The 26,816-nt window shown below is 39.7% G+C and overlaps 2 protein-coding genes across 7 annotated transcripts in view; both read right to left on the reverse strand.

Annotated features, from left to right (window-relative positions):
• Window positions 1-4,584, reverse strand: part of TRAF5 (TNF receptor associated factor 5) — a 50,838-nt gene extending 46,254 nt beyond the window's left edge. For both annotated transcript variants that reach the window (XM_060643906.3, XM_060643903.3), the window contains exon 1: window positions 4,431-4,584. The gene's annotated coding sequence lies outside the window, so the exon portion shown is untranslated. The remainder of the gene's footprint in view (window positions 1-4,430) is intronic.
• Window positions 4,585-15,519: 10,935 nt separating this feature from the next.
• RCOR3 (REST corepressor 3) overlaps window positions 15,520-26,816 on the reverse strand; it is a 52,993-nt gene continuing 41,696 nt past the window's right edge. For 3 of the 5 annotated variants that reach the window (XM_060643907.3, XM_060643908.3, XM_060643912.3), the window contains 2 exons: window positions 18,619-18,860; window positions 15,520-18,153 (listed from right to left, as the gene is read on the reverse strand). In XM_060643907.3, coding sequence (XP_060499890.3) covers window positions 17,809-18,153; window positions 18,619-18,860 — 587 coding nt within the window. In that variant the 3' untranslated portion in view covers window positions 15,520-17,808. The remainder of the gene's footprint in view (window positions 18,154-18,618; window positions 18,861-26,816) is intronic. The other 2 variants (XM_081791894.1, XM_060643910.3) reach the window with 2 other exon arrangements.

Here is a 26,816-nt window from a genome sequence, read left to right on the forward strand (position 1 = left end):
AGGCGGCCCCTCTGCAGCAGTGCAGGAGAGGAAACGGAAAGGCAGGAAAGTGAGAGAATGCACAATCAAGGTAATACAGGAAAGAGGTCAAATGGATGTGTCGAATGGACGTGAACTCAGGGTGCCACCCTGGGGACCAGAACCGGCCAGGGGAGACAGGCCAGAGGTGACTGTGGGAGAACAGTGATGTCTGCACAGGTGAGGGAGAACTCAGAGGAAGGCACGGCTTGGGATGTGTGTCTGAGGGGCTCCGGAAACATCACGGCAAAGATTCTGTGTGTCACAAATCAAACTGGCCAGGAACAGAGCTGGGTGAGAGACAGAGCCTTTCCTGAAGAGTGTTGGTTTGAGCCATGGGAGGACAGGAGGGCTCTAGGGAGAGGAGCACAGGGGTTAGAGGGCCAGCCTGAGGACACAGCCTGGTCCTCATATGGGCACTTGCAGGGAGGGAGGAGGATGAGAAGCTCAAGGTCAATGAAGGGAACGTCAGTGGGGACAGTGGGGCACCCTCCAAGGAGATGGGCAACAGCTGCAGAGCAGACTGGCGACTGAGGATTACCAGGCCCCAGAAACCTTCGGGCAATCTGAGCGGCAGGGCAGGTGCACAGCGCGGAGCGAAGAATACATAAGTGCAAGTGCTGGCTGCTCTTTCCAGAAGCTTTTCAGTGAAAGGGAGAGAAGAGGGGTTGCAGAAACACGGGCTGTTCCTGTTTAACAGAGGCTGAGCTAGTGGGGCAGAGGAAGAGGTCAGTGGTAAGGGAACGATGGATGGAGCCCGTCAGAGGGAGAAGAGGGCTGCATCAGGGGCATAGGTGGAGAAGGTGCTCTCCCTCCCATGGGTCAGGAGAGTACCTCTTCCCTGAGAGGAAACAGACCATGGGGAAATCCCAGGGATGTTCTGGACTGGAGAGGAGAGAAGCTGGTGGAGCGCATGTCCGGCAATGAGGCATGGGCAGCTGCTGAAAGTGAATGGGTCCCCCTTCCCTGTTCACACACTCCGGAAGGGGTGCTCCCTGGGCTCTGTCATTCAACACGGGGCCCACAGACCCTGCAGGTATCTGCAGAGGTACCCAGTTCTGGCCATGGCACCGTCTAATCATGTGTCGCCACCTGCCTCCAGATAACAATACGCAGAATATACTCCTCACTGCCGCTTCAAGCTGACTTTGAATTTTTCTGTCAGGACTGGTGAGTATTTTCACTTTTATTTCCTCTCTGGTCCTCCAGTCCACTTCCTCACAAGACAGGTCCTGCCAGGGGCCATGTGGGTCAACTACTGTCTGACCCTCCAAATAAAGCTTTCCTCTGGGCAAAGCCACAAGCTCAGTGGGGCCCAACCCTGGCCTCAGCAGGGGCAGGAACCCTCCAGCCCTGAAGATCGCTTCTGCCCTGGTGCCCTCTACCCTCAGCACACACACAGATGCCCACCTCGCTCTGCTGGGGTGATGACCCCTGCCCCAGAGTAGCCTCAGTAAAAGCCACCATCTGCACAGAAAAAGCTCTTCAGAGACTGGGTCTGCCACAGCTCCCCCCTTCCCTTGGCCTATTAGCCCTTAAAGACCCCCCAGTGACAAAGGTGTCAGGTGGCCTTTGATGAATGCCTTTCTGGTTCTCTCACGCTCCTCCTGCCCAGAATTTTGGCTTCCTCTAGCCAAAATACCAGGAGAAGAGCACAGGAATTAGAGTCAGGAGACTTGGACTGGGGTCCTGGCTGGTCCCTACATTCTGTGAAATCTTTCCAGTCACTTCTGTGCCCTAGCTTGCAACCAGGGAAGTGGAAGGAACAGCAACCTGCCTTTCCCTTCTCTCAGGGAGGCCATGAGAAGTTAATCAGGTCAGAAAGGCTATTTTCAAACTGCACAGGGCTGTTCTGATTCCTGGGGTCTAAGCAAGTCCTGCTGACAGCTCAGCCTCTCTGTCCAGAGCCCCACTGAGCACATGTTCCCCAGCCATCGGTCCCAAGGGAGACACATCTCAAATGAATTCAACACAGACATTTGTTTAGGCCAACTCTGTCAGATTCCAGGACCCAAACCAGAATAGACACAGGTCTTGCCCCAAGTTCACTGAGTTGGGGTAGAGCTAACAGAGCAGATGTCTGTCCATGTGACGCCCCAGGCAGAGCCTCCAGGGGACTCTGCTCTGTGTGGCTGGGAGCACACCAGACATGTGTTACCAGAGTCCAGACTGAGGAGGAGGTGGGTAGATTTAGTTGTCTGAGAAACCAGGGTGGGGGCCTGGAGCAGAGGAACCAGGCACCTTAGAGACCCAGGCCCGGCCCAGCAGTGGAACCTAAAGGGTTATTACACTCAGGACTTCACCCTCACCATCTGGGAGACGAGGAGAATAATCCTGCATTGGCCTGTTTCACTAGAATATCAGGGAGAACAAAATGAGAACAGCAATGAGAAGATGCTTTAAAAAGGAAAGAGCTTTACAAACATGGAATTATTTTTTCTTCAGGGTCCTCTGCTGAGAAGCTGAGATAATCACAGAAGGTCTGATTGTCTAAGGCTGACGAGCCTTAGGCTGACTCAGAGGCATCCAGCTCCCTCGCTCTGCAGATCGCCTCCACTGAAATATCCCAGTTACAGACTTAGTACTTCCAGTGGACGGGGCCTCCCTCTCCTTTCCGTACTCTTTCCACTGCCCTGCCACCCATAGCCAATGGGTGCTCAGGTGATGCTTGCTGACAGATGGAAACGCTGCCCATCCTACCCTCACGGCCACGGACCTCAGCCCAGAGGACCTGAGAAAGTCACCTCCTCCACCACTGCCCCTCCAGCAGGTCGTCCAGAGCCGGGCTCACACAGGTGACTTTCTCCTGCCTGTGTCCAGGATCTGAGGGCCTACCCATTCCACACAGTTCAAAACAGAATGGTAACGAAAACAAGAAAGCCTCGACAGGGGCTAGATATTTTCTGCTTCCATCTCACAACCAGCTTTCCTGCAGCAGTGACCTTACTATGCAAATCCGAGTAGACCACAGGGAGGAGTGGTCAAATAGTTTTCACCGACCATCAACTGTACTAACTCCCTTTCATCGGCCATGTGACAAGGGCAGACAGAGCCAGCAGCAGCACCCTGGATTTGAGAGGCCCTACCCAGCCTTTCCCGGCCTAAAATTCTCTCTCACACACGTAACTGTTCTATTCCCAGAAGCACCTCCATTTCTTTGCATTTTGTCTTCCAGAGCCCTTTTAAACCGCGAACGTCTCTACAGGAAGAAACCATATTCCACTGGCCTTAGTCACACAGCACCTGTGCCCAATAAATATTTACTGAATTAAATTGGTTACTAGATGCCTGTCCTCAGGGACACGGGTCACGGCCCAGGGCTGTGGAGGGTGGGGCTGCAGGGGCAGCCTTTTCCCAACCTCACCGCTGGCCTAGAGCGGCCCTGCCAGCCACGGGGCGATAACTGAGTTCGAGAAAGTAAATCTGAAATAGCCAAATATGGAAACTCTGCAGGAGGGGGCAGAACCAGCCGAGAAAGTCGGCAGCGGGCAGAGCAGCCCAGTGGAGTCAGCGATAAGAGTGAGGCCCCGGTATTCACAGAAAATCTTCAGAACTACCAAAACCCTGCAGAGCGGCGGCAAGGGGGAAGCGATCTGTTCTGGAAAACCCAGATTCCACCAATCCTCTGGGTGTCCCAGGGCAACTCACCTCCCTGAACCTTGGTTTCTTCCAAGACCCCTCCAAGCTCGGCTTTGGGGGTGTGTGTGTGTGTGTGTGTGTGTGTGTGTGTGTGTGTGTGTGTGTTGTGTGCTGTGTGGTGTTTCTAAATGAGCACGCTCAATCGAACAGTTCGTGGAGGTTTCCATTCATTCCAATATTAAAGTTTCATTCCAGAGGGCTCAGGTTGGAGAAGTCCTGCAGAAGTGGAGGGGGCGCTGAAGGGTGCGAACGGAGAGCCTGGGGTTTGCAGTGCGTGCGTGCAGGGCACGCCTGGAAATCACCCCTCAACCTGAACCTGGTCCCTCCAGGCCACAGCCGCGCTCTGCAGCAGCTCCCCAGCCCAGATCCCCGGTCTCCGTCCACGACACACCCTTCTCCTGCAAAGAAAACCCGCTCGGAGCCGCGGAGCCTGGCTCTGACCCTCAACACCCAACTGCACCCCCTCGCCCTCAGCAGCGGCCACCAACCCAGCAGGCTCCCCCGGCCCCCCAACCCCCACCCCGCGGCCGCCCGGCGCTGGTCCGGGACGCGCTAGACGCGAGCGCGGCGGGCGGCCAGGCCCGGGACCCCCACAGCCGAGCGCCAGGCGCCAGGAGGTGGTTGCGGGGCCCGTGCCGCTGTGGCGCTTTCGGTTTCAAAGCAAACGGGACGAGCCGAAGAACGCTCCTCGGTCCCCTCACTCCAGCTCTACAGCCTCGGGGCTTATCACCGCGGCGCGGCCACCGCCCCGGAGGCGACCTGCCGGGACTCACGTGTGGCTCGGCGCGGGGGTGCTCAGCCGGCGCTGGTCCGCAGGCTCGCGGCTACTCCAGGCAGCGACCGGCGACGAGGCGGGGGCCAGGCTCTCAGCCCCCCAGCCCTGCTCGCGGAGCCAGACCGGGGGAGGAAGGAGGGCGGGCCCGGGACCCGGGAAGGGCGGGGCCTGGGCGGGGCCCGGAGCAGTCCTGGCGAGGGGCGCAGGCCCCAGGGGAAGGGCGGACGCGCAGGAAGGTGTCGGGTAGGACGCGGAGAATTACCGAGCAGTTAGAAATCTAACCTAACCACACTGGAATCACAAGTACCTACAAATAAAAAGCATCTCAGATTTTCCTCAAGTGCCTTTGAACTGTACACATCTTACCCTTCAACCTGGGACAACCAAGCTGAGCCAGTCCTTTCCTGCTTTGACTCCCTTAGCTCAAGGTCTCAGGTCTGGTTGGAACCAGTCCTTCCCCATCTTCCTCAGCAGTAGCACCAATTTGCCCGCCCTCCTCCTTGCTGCGTGTCTAGCAATCCTTTAGAATTGTTGAGGTTGACCTTGGACCAAGGGCTCCCCAGACATCTCTTTGGATCTTCAAAACAACCTTGTGAAGTAGGCCTGTTCCTCCTCATTTTACCCATGAGCTGAGGTCCAGAGAAGTGACCTGAAGTGAGGTGCCCGAAGGTGGACACTCAGCAAGGGCTGTAGCTACAACTTAAATCCAGCTCTCCCGACTCCTAGACACAGGCCTCTTTCTTAGAATACTTCTCTCCAGGAGCGTATGTTCTGAATGGTATTTGTAGGCTATATAAATCTCTGTGGAGGTTGATGGAGCATGAAGAGCGAGATTTTGGAATGAAACAGATCAGAAGTCCAATTCTAGCTTCCTCACTTTCAGTTAGGCAACCGTGGGCAAGTACTTCATTGCCCTGAGCTTTGATTACTCATCAGTAAAAGGGGAGAATTAGTAAAATGCACAACCCAGAGATGCATGGGAGCCAGGCAGAAAGAGACAGGAAGGAGGCCCAAGGCTGCAGTCATGGAGGAGGGGGAGGGACACTGGTGCACTACAGAGTTTGTGTGGGATCTGGAGGAGCAGCCAGGCTCCGGCTCAGGCTCAGGTTCCATGCCATCCTGTCCTCCCGTGGTCTCCGTTTCTCCACAAGAGCCAGAAATCCAGATTCCAACTTTTGGGTTGGTGAGCCAGATTAACCACTCCAGTGGGCATTGCTTTGGGACTCTAGACCCACCTCACAATCCTGTGTGAAATAAATGAGATAGCATTCCTATATTCCTGACGCAGAGTAGGCGCTCCATGAACCTTACTGTCTCTCCCTGTTCCCTTATACATCTTCTCTTATCGTTGCCTACTTCCTGACTCATTACCCACCACCCCCCCATACCCTGACCAGCATCTACAAGTCATTGTTGATATGTTTTGTAAGGGTATATCTCCTTTCACTGGCTAGAAACATTTGCAGGTGTGCACTGGGCTCCTTGTACTGTCATTGACTTATGATTCCATGGTTTCTCCCTCCTCTTCTTCCCTATCAACTGAATAAAGCAGGCAATTTGTCCCTAGAATCATATCTGAGTTTTAAATACAATGAAATCAGATGCTGGGACAGATAGAGAATCTTTAGTTGTGGGGAGTGGGGGCTGCATGACTTCAGGGCTAGGAAGTTGAGAGAGAGGAATTTTCAATAGGTGTTACTGTTAGTCAGAACTAAAGGTCATGTTGCCAGCTCCCCATGTTGATCACAGAACCCTGGGCAGGGTGTCTGGGAGAATAGAGAAGACAGACCCTAGGAATAGACCAGTCTGATGGAAGAAATATGATCCCTTTCATCAAGGATCTTGAAGATGGAGGGGAAGGACAGAATGTAAATGTACATAGAAAACCAATATTAAATACTTGCAGGTTATAGCTAACATTTATTATCTTATTATACACCAGGTACTGTGCTCAGTGCTTTGTTGATATCAACCCATTTAATCATCAGCCCTATTTTATAGATAAGAAAACCCATGTCTTGAATAATTTGCTCAATTGCAAAATTCTTAGTTTGGGAAAGGTGGGATTTTAACGTTGGAAGTCTCGTTCTAGGGCTCGTAACCACTACACTGCATGTAAATTCAAACAGAACAACTTTAAGAAGGAGATGAATGTTAGCAATTTTATGTTCTGAAAATATTTGCAATGTTACAAACAGAATCCAGTCTTCAAACTAAATCCATCTAATAAAAATAAGGGCAAGATTGGTATATACCAACTTTTTACACCGAATAAAAGAGCTAAACTTTTTATCTGTCTCATATAAACACTCTAAATTTACCCCCAAACTTCAGAAAGACATGGCTTTCAGCTGTTTAATTTGCTGGATAAATTAATAGGGTAGGTGATTGTAGCCCTGGTTGTCAATGGAAAGATTGTGTTGATGGAGAGGGGAGGACGCCACCTACTGGAACAATAGATGGATGTATTACCTTCCTCAAGCTGCCCTTGTGTGACAAGACTGATCAATACAAGCATTAGTTAGAGCAGAGTAAAAGGTCATACCTTCCAACACCTAGAGATCAGTGAGATGAGAAAAAAGGAAAAAAATTCTTCTTGAGACCTAGATTGCATCTTTAACTTCCATTGTAAGTTACAATGGAAATTCTTTGCCCATAATGGAACCACACGCGGAAAGTGTGATATAGCAGCAAACCACTCCCAGGCAAAAAGCAAAACCTCAGGGTGCTGAGCACATAGAATGCTCACTTGCTCGCTAAGTAGGTCCTGCATCGAGGCAATAAATGAATGAATATCTGTGGGTTTTCTGAATTTAAATTCTTGACCCAGTGATATGTGGTCCCTTTGCTTTCATCAAATAACCTTTACCTCAGTTCTGCCTGTCAGTGAGCCCAGCAAACACCACAAGAGAGGCAGGAAGTGCTGGGAACAGGGAGCTTCTCCCAGGATGGATATAATTTAAAAAAACAAAACAAAACAAAAGATTTGTTTTCCAGATACTGTTTTTCCAGAGGTACATCCATTATCTGGTAGTACCAGAATTTACTTATCCATTCACCTAATGAAGATCATCTTGGTTGTTTCCCATTATGAAGTGGAATTAATTGGCAGTTATGAATAAAGCTGCTATAAATTAGTATGCAGGTTTTGGTGGGATATAGATCTCCATATAGTCTGTATTTGTTCCAGAGGATCACTCTCTCAATATACACATTCCTCCCTCCCCTTCTCTGTCCGTGGTTTGATTGTGTGATTGTCAGCTCTTTTGTTGCAACAATTAGATTTTTATTGTTTTAAAATTAAGCCTGCTGTCTTCACTGTATGCTTGGCCAAATGTGGATTCTGTCCATTTTGACAGTTCCTTTAATAAGATTCACACATGCAATTCCCATCAGTGCTTGGAAAAACATTTTAACATGTTAACTCTGCATAGTCACTGTAAAGTATTAAATATATATATATATGTATATGTATATATATATACATATACATATATATATATACGTATATATATATATGTATACGTATATATATATATTAAGGTTATTATTTAGCCTTAGGAACCATGAAGTAAGATTGTGGGTTTGATTGGCACAATCTGGTTTTGTTAGACCTTGTAGTAGGTTGGTAACAAGGAAGACCATTCATTATTTGATATTTCTCTCTTTTTTTTTTTTTTTTTTTTTGGAGAATGGGGCCTACTCTATATGGAGAGATTTTAAACAATGCTCTTGTAACCCTGGTTATCCACATCCTCTGTTTTACAAACAGGACAGAAGCATTAAGAAAGAAAGGCATATGCTCAGAAAGGGTTTAACATGGGGAAAACTGACAAATTTCAAATGCCTTTGACTCTTTTTTTTTTTTTTCAACGTTTTTTATTTATTTTTGGGACAGAGAGAGACAGAGCATGAACGGGGGAGGGGCAGAGAGAGAGGGAGACACAGAATCGGAAACAGGCTCCAGGCTCCGAGCCATCAGCCCAGAGCCTGACGCGGGGCTCGAACTCACAGACCGCGAGATCGTGACCTGGTTGAAGTCGGACGCTTAACCGACTGCGCCACCCAGGCGCCCCGCCTTTGACTCTTAACAACACCTCTGTAGTCCATGACCTTGCCTCTCTATCCTGAGAAGTTCCATATGATCCCTAGCAGTCACAATAAGGGCCTCTCGTTATGGTACACCATTCTGGGGCTGCTGCATCCACTGCACACACTTTGGTTACATTTCCCCCCCTTTTTAAACAAATTTACTCTCATACTTTCAATACCACAAAATCCACCCAATCAATGAATTTTAGTAAATGCATACAGTTATGCAACCATAAAATTTTAGAACCAACCCATCACCCTATGTGTCCTTTTGCGTTCCATCCCTACTCCCAGCCCTGGACTCAGGCAAGAGGGGATCTGCTTTCTGTTTCTATAATTTTGCGGTTTCTGGAAAATTTATTTAAATAACTACACAGTATTTTGTGTCAAGTGGCATAATGGTTTTGAGATTCATCTAGTTTGTTGCATATACCAATAGTTTCTCCCTTTTCGTTGCTGTTTAGTATGCCATTGTATGGATATGCCACATTTTCTTTATCTCTTCACCATCTGATGGGCATTTGGATTATGTTCGGTATTGGGATATGAATAGCGCTGCCATGAACATTTAAGCACAAGTTTTTGTATGCACATACGTTTTCACTTCTCTTTAGGTAGATACTGAGGAGTAAAATTACTGGGTTGTATTGTATGTGTACCTTTATTTATTTCTCTTTTAATTTTTTTTAATGTTTATTTTTGAGAGAGTGAGAGACAGAGCACGAGTGGGGGAGCAACAGTGAGAGAGGGGGACACAGAATCTGAAGCAGGCTCCAGGCTCTGAGCTGTCAGCACAGAGCCCAACGCAGGGCTTGAACCCACGAACAGTGAGATCATGACCTGAGCCGAAGTCGGACGCTTAACCGACTGAGCCACCCATATGCCCCTGTATGTGTACCTTTAATCTGTTAGAAATTGCCAGCTTTCCAAAGGGGTTGTATCACCGCATCATACTGCATTTCTACCAGCCATATGAGAAATTTTCAGCTTCTCTGCAAATCTGGCAATGGTTAGTACATATTGTCAATCTTTTTAATATTAGCCATTCTAGTGGGTATTCTGGGTACCTTATTGTGGCTTTACTTTGCATTTCCTTTATGACTAATGGTGTGACATCTTTCCATGGACTCATTTGTTATTTGCATAACTTCTCTATCGAAATGTCCATCCAAATTTTCCGCCCATTTGAATTGATTTTTGTTGTTCTTGTCTTCTTATTGTTGTAAGAGTTCTTATTTTTGGGTTCTTAAGAGTTCATTATACATTCTGGATACAAATCTTTTATCAGATACATGTTTTATAAATATTTTCTCCCTGCCTTTTTATTCTCTTAGTTGTATCTTTTTGAAAAGAGGTAAATTTTGAAGAAATCCAATTTATCATTAATTTTTTTCTTTTATGGATCATTCTTTTGATAATGTATTTTATTCCAGGAGTTTATAGTTTCAGTTCTTACATCTAGGCCTATGATCCATTTCAAGTTAATTTTTTAACTTGCACAGTGTGAAGTAAGAATCAAGGTTTTTTGTTTTGGGGGCGGGGTTCTTTTTGGCATACAGACATCCTATCCTTTCTGCCATTGAATTACTCTGGCACCTTCACTGAAAATCAATTAACCATATATGCGTGAGTGTACTTCTGGACTCTATTCTGTTCCATTGATCTATATGTCCATCTTTACACCAATATCACAGTGTCTCTATTACTGCAGCTTTATAACAAGTAATCAGTTAGTGTAAGTCCCCAGTTTTGTTCTTCTTTTTCAAAATTGTTTTGGTTAATCTAAGTTTCAGGTTTACATTTGTTTGTATAAATAAAGTTTTGTTGATAAATAGCCATGTCTGTTGATTTATATATTTTCTTTAAAAATTTTTTATTTATTTATTATTTTTTTTTATTTTTAAGAGAGAGACAGAGCTTGAGCTGGGGAGGGTCAGAGAGAGGCGGGCACACAGAATCCGAAGCAAGCTCCAGGCTCTGAGCTGTCAGCACAGAGCCTGACACGGGGCTCGAACCCACAGACCACAAGATCATGACCTGAGCCAAAGTCAGATGCTTAACCAACTGAGCCACCCAGGCACCCCTGATTTATATATTTCCTATAGCTGGTTTTGAACTACATGGGTAGAGATGAGTAGTTGCATGCAACAGGTGTGGACTGCAAAGCCTAAAATAGTTACTGTCTGGCCATTTATAGAAAAAGTTTGCTGACCCCTGGTCTAGAGCCTTTACATCACCATGTAAATTTTGGAAATAATCTGACAATTTGTACAAAACAAACCTGCTAAGATTTCAGTAGAGATTGGGTTGAATCTATGAATTTGAGGAGAATTACCATCTTAACAATATTAAGACTTCCAATCCATAAACATGGTGTATCCCTCAATTTATTTAGGTCTTCTTTAATTTGCCTCAGCAATATTTTATAGATTTCAATGAATAGGCATTCACATCTTTATTAAATTTATTCCTATTTTACTTTTTGATACTATTGTCAACAAAATTGCTTTCTTAATTCTATTTTTAGATAATCCATTGCTAATATATATGTAATTGATTTTATATCGAACTTGTATCCCATGACCTTCTTAAACTCATTTATTATTCTAGTAGGTTTTTGGAGGTTTATTTTTTACATGCCATCGTCCACAAATAGACAATTTTTTAAAATAAATTTTTGTTCTTCCAATCCGTATGTCTTTATTTTTCTCACCTTTTTGCATTGCTAGAACCTCCAGTAAAATGTTGAGTAGAAGTGGTGAGAACAGACATCCTTCCCTTGGTTTCAATCCAAGGAAAAGCCTTCAATTAAGTGTGATGTTACTTATAGGCTTCTTGTGGATTGGTGCTCTTTATCAGGTTGAAGAAGTTCTCTTGTATTACAGGTTTTCTGAAAGTTCTTATCATGAATGGGTGTAGGGTTTTGTCAAATGTCTTTTTGTGTCTACTGACATGATCCAATGGTTTTTTTTTCCCTTTATTAACATGATATACTACAGTGATTCTCAGCAGAGGGTGATTTTGCTCTCTGGGGGACATTGGGTAATGGCTGGAGACATTTATGATTGTCAAACTGTGGAGGGGACTGGTGCTACCGACACCTGCTGGATAGAGGCTGAGGATTCTGCTATACATCCTACAGTGCATAACAAAGAATTATCTAGCCCCAAATGTCAATAGTACTGAGGTTGAAAACCCCATTACATTAATTGATTTCTGACTGTTAAACGAGATTTGCATTCCTGGGATACACAGGAATGGGTTATGTCATGCAATTTTTTTTTGGATACTGGTGATTTTATTTAATATTTTCCTAAGGATTTTTGCATCTCTGTTCACTAGAGATATTAGTCTGAAGTTTTCTTATCTTCATTTGGCTTTGAATCAGAATAATAATGCTCTTATAGAAGGAGCCCTGTATTTTCTGAGTTTGTGTGGGTTTGATATTATGTCTTTAAGGATTTTATAGAATTCATCAGTAAAACCATCTGGGACAAGACTTCTCTATGTGTGAAGATTTTTAAGTTACAAATTCAGTTTCTTTACTTAATTCAGATTTTCTCTATCTTCTGAGACAGTTCTGGTAAGAATGTGTCCATTTCATTAACCTTTCCAAATTTGTTGGCATAAAGTGGTCATAATATTCCTTTACTAGTTCTTTTAGTTTCTGTAGGTTATACAATGATGACCCCTCTTCCAGTTTAGATTTTGGTAATTTGTGCACTTTTTATTCTTGATCTAATGTATTTTGTTGATCTTTTTGAGAACTACTGGTTTCAGAGATTTTTCTCTATTATTATTTCATTTATTTCAACCATCTATTTACTCTTTTCTATTTCAGTTGAGTTTACTGCTTTCCCCCCCTAGCTTTCAAGGTAGAAGAAAGCTTAGATGACTTATTCTTTCTTCCTATGTAAAATAAATACTTAAAGCTATAAATTTTCTCCTAGGCACAGCTTTGTTGCATCCAAAAGATTTTTAGATACTATGTTTTTACTTATTTTCAGTTCAAGATATTTTCTAATTTCTCTTGTAGTTTATTTTCTCACCCATAGCATATTTAGAAATGTGTTTAATTTCCAGACATTTGGGAATCTCAGAGATTTGTTGCTTTTTTAAAGAATGTTTTTAAAAGTTTATTTATTTTGAGAAAGAGAGACAGAGTGTCAGTGAGGTAAGGGCAGAGAGAGAGGGAGAGGGAGAATCCCAAGCAGGCTCCACACTGTCAGCACAGAGCCTGATGAGGGGCTTGAACTCTTAAACCATGAGATCATGACCTGAACTGAAACCGAGTCAGAGGCTTAATGGACTGAACCACTCAGGCCCCCTCTGTTGCTTATTTATAATTCCATTGTACTTAGAGGACATTCTCTGGATGATCTGAATCCTTGTCCACTTATTAACACTTGTTCATGGCACAAAGCATGGTCTATCTTGGAAATATTTCATGTTTATTCTGTTGCTGGGTAGAATGACCTATGAATTTCAATTAAAGGTAAAGATGTTGATAGTGTTGTTCAAGTCTTCTATATTCTTACTCATTTTTGGTTTTCATGTTGTCAGTTTATGAGAGATGGTTATTGAAATCATGGACTTTAATGAGGATTTGCTTATTTCTTCTTGCAGCTCTAAGAGGGATCCTCTGATGAATGGGCACCTTTATCATTGTTAAATGACCATCCTTGATAATATTCTTTGCTTTGAAATCTTTGACATTAATCTAGTCATTCCAATTTTCTTTTGTTAAGATGGGAGATAGTCATCTATTTCATTAGTTTTCTATTGCTGCATAACAAGTATTGCCCCCAAACCTAGCAGCTCCAAACAATACGAATTCAGTTTCTGTTGTAAGAAATTAGGGCACAGCTTGGCTGAATTCTCTGCTTCAGAGTCTCTCATAGGAGGCAATGCAACCAGAGAATGCAATCATCTGTTAACAAGACATAAATCACAATCTTTTAGCCTAACCATAGAAGTGACATCATCATCTTTGCCATTTCTTATTGGTCAGAAGCAAGTCACTACATCCAACCCACACACAAGGGCATGAATACCAGGAAGGAAATCTTTGGGGGCTGCTCCATATCTGTGCCTCTAATCTGAGGTTATTATGGGATACTTCTGAGAATGTTTTCCTGTACTTTTGCCTTCATGGAGTTGGGAAGTTCCTTAATTCTATGAGGTTTTGTCATAATCTGTCTCCATCTGCTGGTCGTACCTCCCCTGGCTTTCTAGCACTGCTAAATGTTATTTTGATTTTTGTTATTTCCTGTCAGTTCAGTAAGATTTTGGAAGGGAAGAAAAATAAACTGAGGATTGTAGAGGTGAAGTAACTTGTTCAATAGAGTTGGAAAAGAGTCATCACAGTAGAGGGAGGACTTTTTTTTTTTTTTTTAAATGTAAGTCAAGCAACAAGCCCTTCAACGATCAATTGTTTTAAAACTCTTGGAAAAGCTACAGCATGTGAACAAAAATGGTCTCGGGAGTAGAGGCCTCTTGAAGCCAAATCCTGCCAATCATGAAAGCTGTTCTGGGCAGTAAGCTAGGTAGATACTTCAAGAAGTAACTTTTGTTGTGGTGTTAATTCAGGACCTCCTTAGTTTTGGTAACTGCACCCTATATATTTAAATAAGATTAGACCATATAACAGAGAAAAAAGACATTATATAAAGCAACCTGGGAGGTTAGCCTTTATGCCATTTATATTGTGAAGACTGCTCCTAGATCTCTCCAGTTCGCATTCCCAGCATCTTTTCCTTAGAGACTCTGCTCACCCAAATTCCAACTTTAGGATTCTCAAGTTTCAATTAACCACATTGTAAACACCCATTCCCTTATCAGTAAACAATGGTCTACTTTAAATCTGGAAAACATCTCAACCCAACACTAATTCCTGGTCTTCATCATTCTCCCTTAGGTGTGCCAGACTTTTGCAAGTAAAGGAAGGGCAAATAAAGCCACATGGCCTTTTGATAAAAACACACATCCAGGAGCAATTCAGTAATTTACTTCCCAACTCCATTGCTACTAAAAATTATTGCTGCAGAACATTCCTTCACTGAGGTAAAGTTATGATACGGATTGAAGTTAGGAGGGATTATATGTGACCTATTTTGTCCTAGGAGAAGGCAGTTATGTACTCCCAGTAATGCTGCGAGAAAATGAGGTCGCTTTACATTTTATATCACGTGGTTTCTCAGACTTGATTATTGGATTCTTTCTGCATTTACTTATTCGGTTATCTTCTTATGGATATCTATAATGAATGCCTAAGTTAAAAAACTAACAGACGTTAATTTCTTTTTCTTATGTTTCCTAGTCCAGATGTATTCATCATTTTGGAGAAACACAAAGAGAAACATAGATCTTGCTCTGAGTTCTAAGTCGGATTATTAGTAGCTTTGAGGAGACCTTGATACTCTAGTGTTAAGTGAGCAGCCATTATTAACATGTCTGAGTAATATTCCTTGGATAGCAGGAAGAAACATTAAAATACTATAACATACTTACTAACTAAACTTGGTACTTTAACAAAAAACTTGCAATATTATTTTTTTTTTAATCATGACTGTCACTTTTTGCTTATTCCCTACATTTATTCCTAAAAAGAATGTTGGCCTATATTAATACAGAATTTTATATTCTTTCACCTTTATTCTACATTTTTACTCACTTAATTGTAAAATTATTAAGGAAAAGTTATGATCAAAACTTACCTTTACCTCCATCCATATTACACTGGAATTAAAGAATATATAAAAAATATTTTTTCATTAATATTACCAGGCATATCAATAGTGTGATTTATTTTTAGTTATGTAATGAAAAAAAATACTTGGGTGTAGATTTTTCAAAAATGATAACCTTGACATTATGAAATGGTCATTAAAATATTTCTAGATTTTGCTTTTTTATAAAAATCAATAGAATTTCACAGTGAAGAGGTCCTAAATTCCTCATACAGCATGAAATTATATAAAAATAGAAGACATAGACACCTTTAACTCTTTAATCCTTTGATTAAGCAGCAAGCATATCACTCTTCCAGGCCAAACACTGCTTAAACAAAAAAGAAAATTAATGGCGTGCAAAATATTTACAAAATATGCAAAGCACACAATAAGACATCTCACTATATACATGTGTCATATTACTAATGAAGCTCAGATTCTTCTACTGTGTGCTCTAGTGTACGTAAATAAAATCACAGCACATCCCTCAGATACAGCATCTTGGCCCACGGGTGGGATAGAACAGATTTTTAAATGAATCATAATATACTTAACAGCCGGACAGATGCTGGTGCTGACCAACGTGACTGACATGTCCCACACACTGTATACTGAAGGTCTACTGACGAGAGACAAGACAATAAGAGCTGTATAATATGCACGTATGCAAGACAATCTTTAGAAAAATGCTTTAGATATTTTCTTTTAAGATATATAACTCCCCCCCCTCCCCTCGTGGCTTTTAAAGTAAAAATAAGTATAAATTCTTGAATATTAAGGGTTTTAAATCAGATTTTTATCTAGTTATAATCCAGGGGCAGGAACTATTTAAAATGATCCAATGAGAAAGAAAAGACACACCCTGGAAAAAGTTTGTGCCAGAACTTAAGGTCCTTCTGAAGAAGAGTGGTCTAAAACTTCAAAATTGAAACTAAACAATGAATTTAAATCTACAGCTCTTTTAAGGCTTTAGAGCCAATGTAAGGATTATTTTTCCAATATTGAGAATATATGACTTCTCAAAACAAATTAGGGCCTTAGATGTTGTAAAGTAGTTCTAAATATGAGAATGTAAATGTGCAAACATTTAGCCTTATGTTTCACTAGGATAGTAATCTAAGTGATCTGTCCCTTTGCACAAGTCATGATTCCAATATGAAATCACTGTATCAAAAATATTAGTAACACATTGTTGAAATACTATTACTTGCAAAATATTCTTTGTAGGTACTTAATGATTTATGAGTTCAATTAAGACTTGAAATGTTTTTGCTTCTTTATAAAAAGGGGCCTCAGCATTTTAAGTTAACAGCACAATTGTGACAATATACTGATACATCTTTAGATGACACAGAACAAATTCTTAAATTTATTTTATGAAATAATGTTGATGATTTAACCCTAAACCAAACCCACAAGCACAGGTCGGCTGCAAGGAATACACAAATGTATCCAAATAGTACAATAGAGATTTATCAAGAAAACATCCTTTATATTAAATGCAGACCATATTAATAAGTATGAGGGCAATTTTAAGTCGGAACCTAAACACAAAAAGGGTACTGTAAATAAATGCTTCCATAACCACTATCTCCACGTTACTGACAAAATATAATTCTCTTCTAACGTCCCCGAATATAGGCAACTAGTTGAAAGCAGATAGCATTTAGAAACATTAAAAAAAAAAAAAAAAAAAAAAAGTCAAAATTAACTCCATCTTCAAGGAACTTAAAGACACTGTACTTCAACAAATTAAGTCCTCATTTGTACGTAAAATTATTATTCCGATCCTCTTATTACTGATAGATGATGGGTCAATGACCTTTAAGCAAGGACTTTGTACTAGGACCCTGAAGTGTATGTTAAAGGGTTAGTAGGTTCAGTACATTCTTTGTGGTTTCATATAATTGCTTTGCAATTGATTAAATTGCTTTCTTTTAAAGGAATATATTAAAATTCCTTTGGAAAAAAAAGCAAGATTTTTTGAAAAAAGGGATATGCACTATAATTTCTTAAATATGCATTAAATGAACATATGTCAAAATCTGAAATGCAGGCTATTTATTCTTGCACTCCTAACATAGGAAAATGTTGTTAAAAATTAAATTAAGGAAGAAAGAAAAAAGTCAAACATCCTTAAGAAACTTAAGGAGTTTTCACAATTCCTAAGTCAATATTCCTGTACTAAGAGCCTTGACTATGAAGAGGCAGAAATATAAAGAATCTCAATAAAATAAATACAGTAAAAATAAAACAAGAAAACCTTGGTATATAGAATACTTAATCTTTTTTTTCTTTTAATGAGATCATGTCACTGAACGTATACTCTACAAAGGAGGCTAACCGTACGTAGGCTTTTTATCGTATAACATTTAGTTCAGTTGCATGAACTAAAAAATTTCTTAGACATCCACTTATGCTAGCCCACTGCCACAGAACTAGTTCGCAGCCTCAGTATCTAGGAAGGATTATCCTGTCCTCTTTTGCATCAGTCTGATGAGCACTGGTATAACGGTAGGGTGAAAAGTTACTGTAGCTCTGTCCAATTTAACTTTAGTGCAGTGAGGACTGTGAATCTGTCTGAATTCCGATAAGTGACGGTGGCTGTTGACCACCAACCGTGGACAACACTGGTCTTGGGTTTAGACGGGGTGGCATAGAATTAGCAGGGCGAATGAGAGGTGGTGGAGGCTGATTTAAAGTTGGCCGGGGCTGGATGAACCGAGCCTGCTGCTGGAGTGGAGGAGGCTGCCGGTGAAGAGCAGGGGCAGCAGGCAGTGTTGGACGAAGAAGTGGTGGAGGCTGGTTCAGAGTGGCAATGGCGGCTGTTGGTGTTGGAGTGGATGATGGGGCAGGAGGTGATGGACCCAGAGTCCGAGGAGCCTGTGGGGTCTGTGCCTAGAGGTGAGGAAACAAAAATACATGTATGAGATGATAGTTCCTAATGAACTTAGTACAACATAGTTCGGGCTGTCACAGGAAAAACAAAACAAATCAAAACAAAACAAAAACGTAACACCAGTGTTTTTTGGAAGCACAAGCTTCTTTTATTTTAAACAAAACAAAACAAAAACCAAAAACCGAAAAAGCAACGAAGCTACCAAACAGGCATCTTTATTAGTAAACAGCTTAACACTGGAAATAAAAATAAGACTATGAAAGAACAATACACTCTCCATTCTTCTGGGATCAGAACTTAGCATGTCATTAGGACTTAAGAGTCACGAGAGAGGCACCACTGAGTAAGTGTATTGTCAACCTTTCATGCTCATTTAGCTAGTCCTCTGACAAATTAACCTTACAGAACACCACACAAAATGATTCCTCAACTCATATGAGCTCAAATTCCATACACAAACACACCTCCTCTTCTTCATCAGTGCTCTTCCCTGATGGCACATTAGAAGCACTTTTTGTCTCCTCCCCTAAAGCAGAAGCATCACCATTAGAAGCCTGGGTTCCTTGTTCTGCTTCCCACTCCTGCAATACCTCCTCTAAGTTAAACCGACGCCTGTAGTTTACAAAGAAGTTCTTCACTTGGCCAACAGTCTTGTTGCCAATTACATCTGCAATAGCTTGAAAATCTTTACCATATTTGCGGACACCTGGAAGGCAAAGTAAATAATACACCTGTGAAGGATCAATAAGGAGAGCTGTGTGTACTACACATCATGCACACACAAAAGATACCAGCAATGAAAATCCTTTCTCATAAACTCTGCTCATTTCTCAATTCTGAGATAGAGACTAAGATATCAGGGTCACAGATGAAAACTATCAATTACGTCATTTCATCGAGCCAGCCACTTGCCTTCAACTGAACAATCAGGAACTTACCATTTTTTACATACTCAGTTATTTTCTCCAATCCTTTCTTGAACTCTCAAATACAGTCCATTTATTGTAAAGCATTGAATTCTTTGTTCCATCCTCAATTCCACATTCATTTATTTCCCTAGTAGCCAGTCACCTAAATTTGAGCAACACCGTTTGTAAACAAAACTGGATGGGAATAAGCCATCTCTTTTATCCCCTCAATGGACTGAGTGAGTAGTCTTAGAGTTCCCCCATTAAGAAAAGCGTTATAATTTGGTTTTAATATCGGCTTCACTATGATTACTTGCCTAATCTCACCAGGGTACCAACGTAGAGAAATAAGAATTTAAACACACACAAAAAAGAATCATCACAGTGTGACGGACAAAAACAAGGGAAGCTATTCTTTGGAGGTAGCTGGATTTCAACTCCCCTAACAGTTGCAAAGGCTGTGCATGTGGAGGAGTCCCAGCGGTACTGCAGAGAGGGCTTGTTGGGCTTATCGTCACTGCTGTAAATTTAAGAAGGACTGCACATTCAGTTATTTGAGAACTTAACTTTTCACTATGGAAGTTTTATTATAACAAAAGATTACATTTGATTTGTGAATTTGAGATAGTCAATTATACTACAGAATTTGAAATGACTTTCTGTAATCAGATGGGTAATAAATTGCTCTTAAGGGAACTGTAAAAGGAGGTTCACTGACTCATTCTAGAAAGAGATGCACTTAGCTCAAAAGATAAAAGCTGTCACAAATTTTGATTTTACAATTTGATAACTACTGTTTAAAATACAGAAACAGTAACTCATTAATTAGACATGAGAAAGGAGGAAAAAATGATACTTATGATATTAAAGTGCGTAATTTAACCTAAGCAACCAGAATCATGGGGCTTTAAATAAATTCAACATGTACACAATCACAGATGAGAGAATAATATGAGGATATGTTAACACCCCAGGAAAAACGCTAGACACGTTTAGTGGTACCTATTGGTATCATCTCCCCAATTATCTTCTTAAAGCAGCATCATGATATGACAAAATTCTTGCTTTTAATTTCTGCCCTTCTTTTATATGGAGAACTTGGGAATGAGTATCTCCTGCTTACATTCAACTAGCTAGGCTTGACTCCATGGGGTGTTCCTTTATCTTAAAGGCCATTCTGGGCAAGAAGTTTGAGATTATTAAGCTATAGTGATTTTTAATATAGAGTTCTGGGTTTATAAACTATGCTCATTTCCTCTGTTCTCAAAGGCGAAGACATGCATGATAATAAATTATGACACTTGATGTTCTTTACAGCATTTAGCAATATAAATTCTCTTTAAATCCATGAGCTAATGTCCACTTTAAACTCTGTAGTTGAGTATAAATTCTAATGGTGACTAGGTTCCATTGAGGGCATATTTGGCAATAGAAATCCAAGGTTATTTAATATTAGAAATTACTTCTATATATTCAAGTACTTCTCTATTACTTATACTTTGAAAATAACAAATTATTTGAGATTGCTGCACTTGAAAATAACTACTCTTTAGAAATCAGACACAGTGTTCTATCGATGTACTAATTTTCAAGGGATATTTAGTTTACATTTTAGAAATGACCAAATCTACTGAATACATGAGATTAGAAATGAAAACTTCAAATAAATCTAAGATTAGTTCTTCTGTATTCTAGCAAGAAGTCACATTAAAATTAACTGAGTCCAAGTATGAAGATATTATAACGCTCAGAACACCTATTTCTTTAGCAAAATATATTCCAAAATCTACCAGTAAGTTGTCCCCATGTCTGATTCCATTTTATAGCTGTCCCCTTTTTTGATTTCCCATTTTCTCTTGCTCAATGGACTTTACCATGTCACCAACATTGTTGCACTTCCAGAGTTACAGACCCCTCAAAGCAAAACTACTTCCTATAGGAGCCTTAGTTTTCCCAGATACTCTGGATATCAAGGACCTTTTCCAAGTCACCTAGGTTCTGAGTCACCCAGGTATGTTTATTATTAACTCATGGATGCCAGTCTTATATAAACTACTTTGCAAAATTTTAAGGCTCAGATCAGACCTCTGGAGTCTGGTTGAGGATCCCACTCATGTCCGGAGAACAAGTGGGCCTTCAGGGATATTAATCCCCTCAGCCTGCAGGACAGCTGGGCAGGTTCTGGAACAGCCAGAGCTCTTTGGCAGTCTTTTCTGGACAACAGTAGTCTCATCTGTTTTCCCCAGTGTGTTGTGACAAATTTTGTATTTTTTTTTGTATGCCATGATGTGAGAAAGGTTAGGAAGTACTGTCCAATGAAATATAATGCTAAGTACACAGAAAGTGTTCAGGAAATAGAATTGATTTTTTCTTCCCCAAACAAGAGTCACATATAGCTAACTTCATCACCTTTACACTCCCCATGATGCTGGCTCAACAGCCTATTTTGGTTAGAAGGTGGAATTCTTAAGTTTATACCGTAGCTGATTAACTAGGTAAACTCTAGTGAAACACCAGCTGAAGACTTAATGGGGCAGCTCCTTCAGAAGAATCCCCAGCTAGCCTTCTGGAGGAAAACCTAGCAGGGGCAGTCAAAGCAGAGGAACTAACTTTAACAACACAGGACATCAGAGCTACTGTTGTGCCGATTTGTACCTTGAAGAAGGGTGGTCCATTCTTTTCTCATAATTTATAATAGGCAAGGCCATCTGATTGATTTATCAGCAAGGGAATTAAACACAATGATTAAATCTCTCTCTTTCTATAGATGAAAAAGGCTTATTAGGTCCATCTGAACCATGGTTTTAAATTAAACTTCTCACCTTTAGGGCAAAAAGTCAGTTTTTAAAGGTTAGTAGAATGAAATTTTAGAAAATCCTGGAAGATGTAAATTGTAAATTTCCCAGGAAGACAAAGAAAAGCATTTTCAGTCAAATTTCGAAAGTTCATTTGAAAGTTACAGTGAACAACTTGGCTTCCTATGCTGGCAAATGATACTTTAGAATCTTTAACATACACTTTTAAAGTTCTGTTTGGGAATTAATATAAAAATATGACTGATATTACATTTTATAAAAGCCCACATTTTCCAAACAGTATTCTTCATTCCACCCCCCAAAAACCATATTTGTATATATTTTTTAATTTGGCTAGTAAGATTGTAACTTCAGAAGCATTTGTAGCATGGTGTTTCCCAGCTTTCGACATGAAATTACAGACTTTTTTTTTCTTCCTGAGACAGAAGGGATATCCCGAGACCGTATTTGGTACGTTTAAAAAGTTATTTTTTAAAATCTGATTTTGGACTACAAAAAATAAATCAAAACATTACAGTGGCCAGCTGCTTCTGGGTAGTAAAATTTGGGGGAGGCAGAATATTGTTTCCTGCTTCTTGTAACAAAATTTCTTAAAGTGAGCATATACTTAGTATAACCAGGAAATCCATTTTGAAATAAGAACATAGTGACATCCAGAAACTTCAGGGATACAGCTCTTTCCTATCAAAAAAAGATTAATTTTAAACTCAAACCATTTGGGAACATGCACTTCTTTGTACCTCCTGCAAATCTCTTCAAGAATTCATATTAAGGTGAAAAAAAAAAGATATCAAATAGCAGTAGGACAGTGAATGGTGTCATGTAGGTGAGGGCTAAAAGTCAAAATCATATATTCTCTTTCTAATGTCTACCCTTTCTCTTCTGAGTCTTGTGTTCCAATCTTCCCTGTTATAAGTTAAATTCTATCACAAAAATGCTGGAGATTTTGAATCAATTATTTGAAGTGCATGCATCAGAGGGCTGATACTTTTGGGTCTCCATTCTTATGATACCTTATGATAGAAGAAACTCTCTAAAGCAAACAGGTGTTTTTTAGATGGAAAAATATGAATCACCTATTTCCATTTCCTTTTGATCATTCATGTACTGGGCTACAATCCCTATGTTTTAATCAAGTGCCAAATCTGTTTTCCCCTCCTTTAGGAACCATTCTAGCTTTTTAAAAACGTATGAGATAAAATTAGAAAGACAATTTCTAGACTTGCTACTTAATTTCTCCTAAAAACAAATGAAACATACAAACTACAGGAAGAGAAGGTAACATTTAAGTGTAAAAGCATAACTGACTAGAACAGTTTTGTCGTTTCCTGTTTTAGAAGAGAAGGCAGGCAATATGGAAAAAAAACACTAAAAATTGAAGTTGACATCTTGATAAAACTGGAAAAATTTCTTGTCGTTTACCTTAAAATAGCGCTAATATTTTAGGTGGGGGATGTATTATTTTTTAGCACTAATGATTAACACAGTTAAGAGAAGGTCTAAAATAAATATTGAATACCATGCTCTGCCTCTACACACTTTAAAGAGTCAATGGTTTGTACTATCATTTAAACGTATTATTTTTTGAAAACAGCTAATAATTGTTCCATTTTACATGAAAAAAAATACACCGAGAATCTAATTCCTTTCTTAATTCTTGTTAAGAAATGTTTATCATATGAGTATCAAGACTGATTTTAGGATAATTCTAAAAGCACTATAGATTAGAAAAAATATTTATATGTAGATGACACAAGCCATAAACAGAGATATTTCCATTAACACAAACTGTGAAGACTATAATTAATTTCAATGTTAACTAATTTGTTATAGTAAGAAAACACAGACACATAAGGCTGGAACAGATTACAGAAAATGTAGAAATACCATTCTAAGCAAGTACTTTTAGAGGTTTAAATTAGTTGGTGTTTATAATATCCTACCTGTGGACTCTTGAAGAATGTTACTCAAGTTTTAACATAGCTAGAACTAAAATTAACATTAAGTAAAGTGATAGATTACACAAGTATAAACCAGATATTCTTGTTTGGTCTGAGCATGACTTCCCCCCTTCCAAATAAGGGAGAAAGAAGGAAAAATAGTTTATTATTTATTTAAATATTTATTATTTAAATGGTAGTATTTAGTTAACAACAATATGAGTATATGGTAAAAAGAAAAAAGTGGGAAATATATGTTTAAGCCCTAGGAAATGATCTTAATATATTTATGTGATTTTAAAAGAGTTACAACAAATAAGTTTATTTAACAGAATTATAAATCTCACTAAATGACACTAGAATTTACAAATTTCTCTTTCCAAGTCACTCTAATAGTCAACTATGAGCAAGATTTAAAAAAGCATTTAACAAATGAGTAACCAATCAGAATATACACACAGAATGTCTTAAAAATAAAGTGCTTATAAACTATTAATATCAAAATATAAATGATTTACTTTGTGAAACTGAAACAGTCATAAGAATAATATCATCTAAAGGTTTATCACAAATAAAGATTAAAGAGAAAAAAAACCCCAAACAACTGCCCGCTAAGACAGGTACTTCTGAATAGCAAACTCTAAAGTTAAAAAAAAAACTGCAGTTATGTACCTTACCTACACTGAGACTCAGGTTCAGGTGACATTACTATGTGATTACACTGTTTATAAGACATACTTCTAAGAATTTTATAAACGTGTGGGCTCATTAGCAAAAAAGGCACTTTTTAATTTTCCCTAAAATAACTATTTTGGACACAAATAGCTCTATATTATTTTATTTTATGAAACAAAAACCACCCAAAATGAAAAAAAACAAAAACAAAAAAACCCTTAACAAACCCAAAGAGAAACAAAAATTCCACATACAGAGTTAAAATAAATAAAACGATGACATTAACATATTAAGAGAGTACCTTCAAAATCCTAAGACATGCATATTTCTGTACAAATTGCTACATCAGTATGATTTATTTAAGGATTACTTTTCAAATGGGCATAAGAATACAATACTGAATATATCTCAGCAGAGGGGAAATGTTTGATTATATTCATAACTATTCTTTTAATATATATAAGCTGAGATAATGTCCACATAAATATATAGCTTAAACTATAAATGTAAACCTTGCCATTATCCCTTTCCTTGAATGCAGCTCTGCATCACATCCAGCCCAGCCATAAGACTCAATGGTCTCTACCACTTAAAAACAGTGCTGCAGAACAGTTTCAAATCCTGAATGCTTTGGAAACATCAGCCCAGATTTCCCAAGTAAGTCTCTTCAGAAAATCCTTTACTGGGATAATTTTCTTATACTAGAGTACAGGATTAATATACTAACCTTTAAGCAACTGAAATACTGGAAATCAGGGTTAAATTCTCCAGGCTTTATACACACATGCACACGCACGCGCACACACACACACACACACACACACACACACACACACACACAAGGATGGACAGAGAACACAGGCTTTACATCAATAAAAGTAATGCCTCCTCAAATAACTATGTTAGAGCTATTAAGTCACAGATCCAAATCAGTATGAAGCAGCCTCTGGGGAAAAAAAAATTTTTTTTAAAAGTAAGCTCTACGCCTAACATGGGGTTTGAACTCATGACTGTGAGATCAAGAGTCACATAACCTACCAAATGGGCTAGCCAGGTGCTCCTGCTAATTTTTTAATCTGAATTTTAAATAGTTTCTAATTTAAAACTGGCTACTACTGAACATTATAAACTAATTAAGCTTTGTTCTGACTCATTCAGAAACTTAGTTCCACAATTATAGATGTGCTCAATGCACGTCCAGTACCCTGCCTCCGTAGGATCAAGCATTCTGTTTATGAAATGACTATTTTGTGCTGTATAGGCCAAAGAGAAGGATGACATCACCGTGTTGGCACCGTCCTGTGACAGTTTCTAATCACAGTGGCCAGGTAATTCTTACTCACTCTAATCCAAACTGCAGAGTTGTCTATTAATCAGTTTTTAATTACATTATTCTCATATCCAAATGATACCTGCAGATCATTTTTGAGTTAAATATGTTCTCTATGCTTGAATACCTAGAAATATTTTTTAAAGTACTTATATGTTTCACGAGGGCCCAACTTTCTTAGATAAAAAAAAAAAAAATTGCTAGTAGCTACTGACCTAGCAACTATTAGCGCTCAACACAAAGAGGGCTCAGCCAGGAAAACCAAATTATAGACCAAACTTACAATTACACAATCAGTCCTGCAGACAGTTTATCTTGAAGGGAAAAGAAAAAAAAAAAAACAAAACACAGCTACAACACTGAATAAAAAATATACAGTTTGTCCTTCCTTAATTCAAACATGGGAAAATCCAAGTTTATAATGCTTCCAATTTGCCGATAGGCATTCATAATACAAAAAGTGTTCTGTCATATAATTCAACAAAGCATTCTTATAAATAGTGCATTTAAAAATGCTTTATGTATATTTTTAAAAGCATCTCTTAACTCTCTCTTTTGTTTTACATATATATATATATATATTTTTAAAATTGGGTTTCTAATCATTCAGTGTCACATATCTCAAGTTACAATACGTTGAAAGTGTATCACTAATATTTTCAGTACCTGACATTTATCAAATAGAGAAACACTATTATACAGAGTAATTAGAAAAACCAGAAACATAATAGTTTATGCTCTTAATGATGAATTATCAATGACTAATATAAAGAATGAACCCAACTGCAGGAACACAGAAGCAAAGGCACAGAGAAACCATATGACTTGTTTGAGCTTGTCATCACCGTCATGGTTAAGGCTGAGAATGTGTTACATGCTATACAGGACCCAAAATGCATATAGGCTCAGTAAGTCACATTCACAAGAACAAAACAGAATTCCTGATTATCAGGAATTTTTGTGTTTGTGGTAAACACAAGAGCTCTTTCTTGA

The sequence above is a fragment of the Panthera onca genome, chromosome F1 (assembly GCF_046562875.1).
Source record: "Panthera onca isolate mPanOnc1 chromosome F1, mPanOnc1 haplotype 2, whole genome shotgun sequence".
Lineage (NCBI taxonomy): Eukaryota > Metazoa > Chordata > Mammalia > Carnivora > Felidae > Panthera > Panthera onca.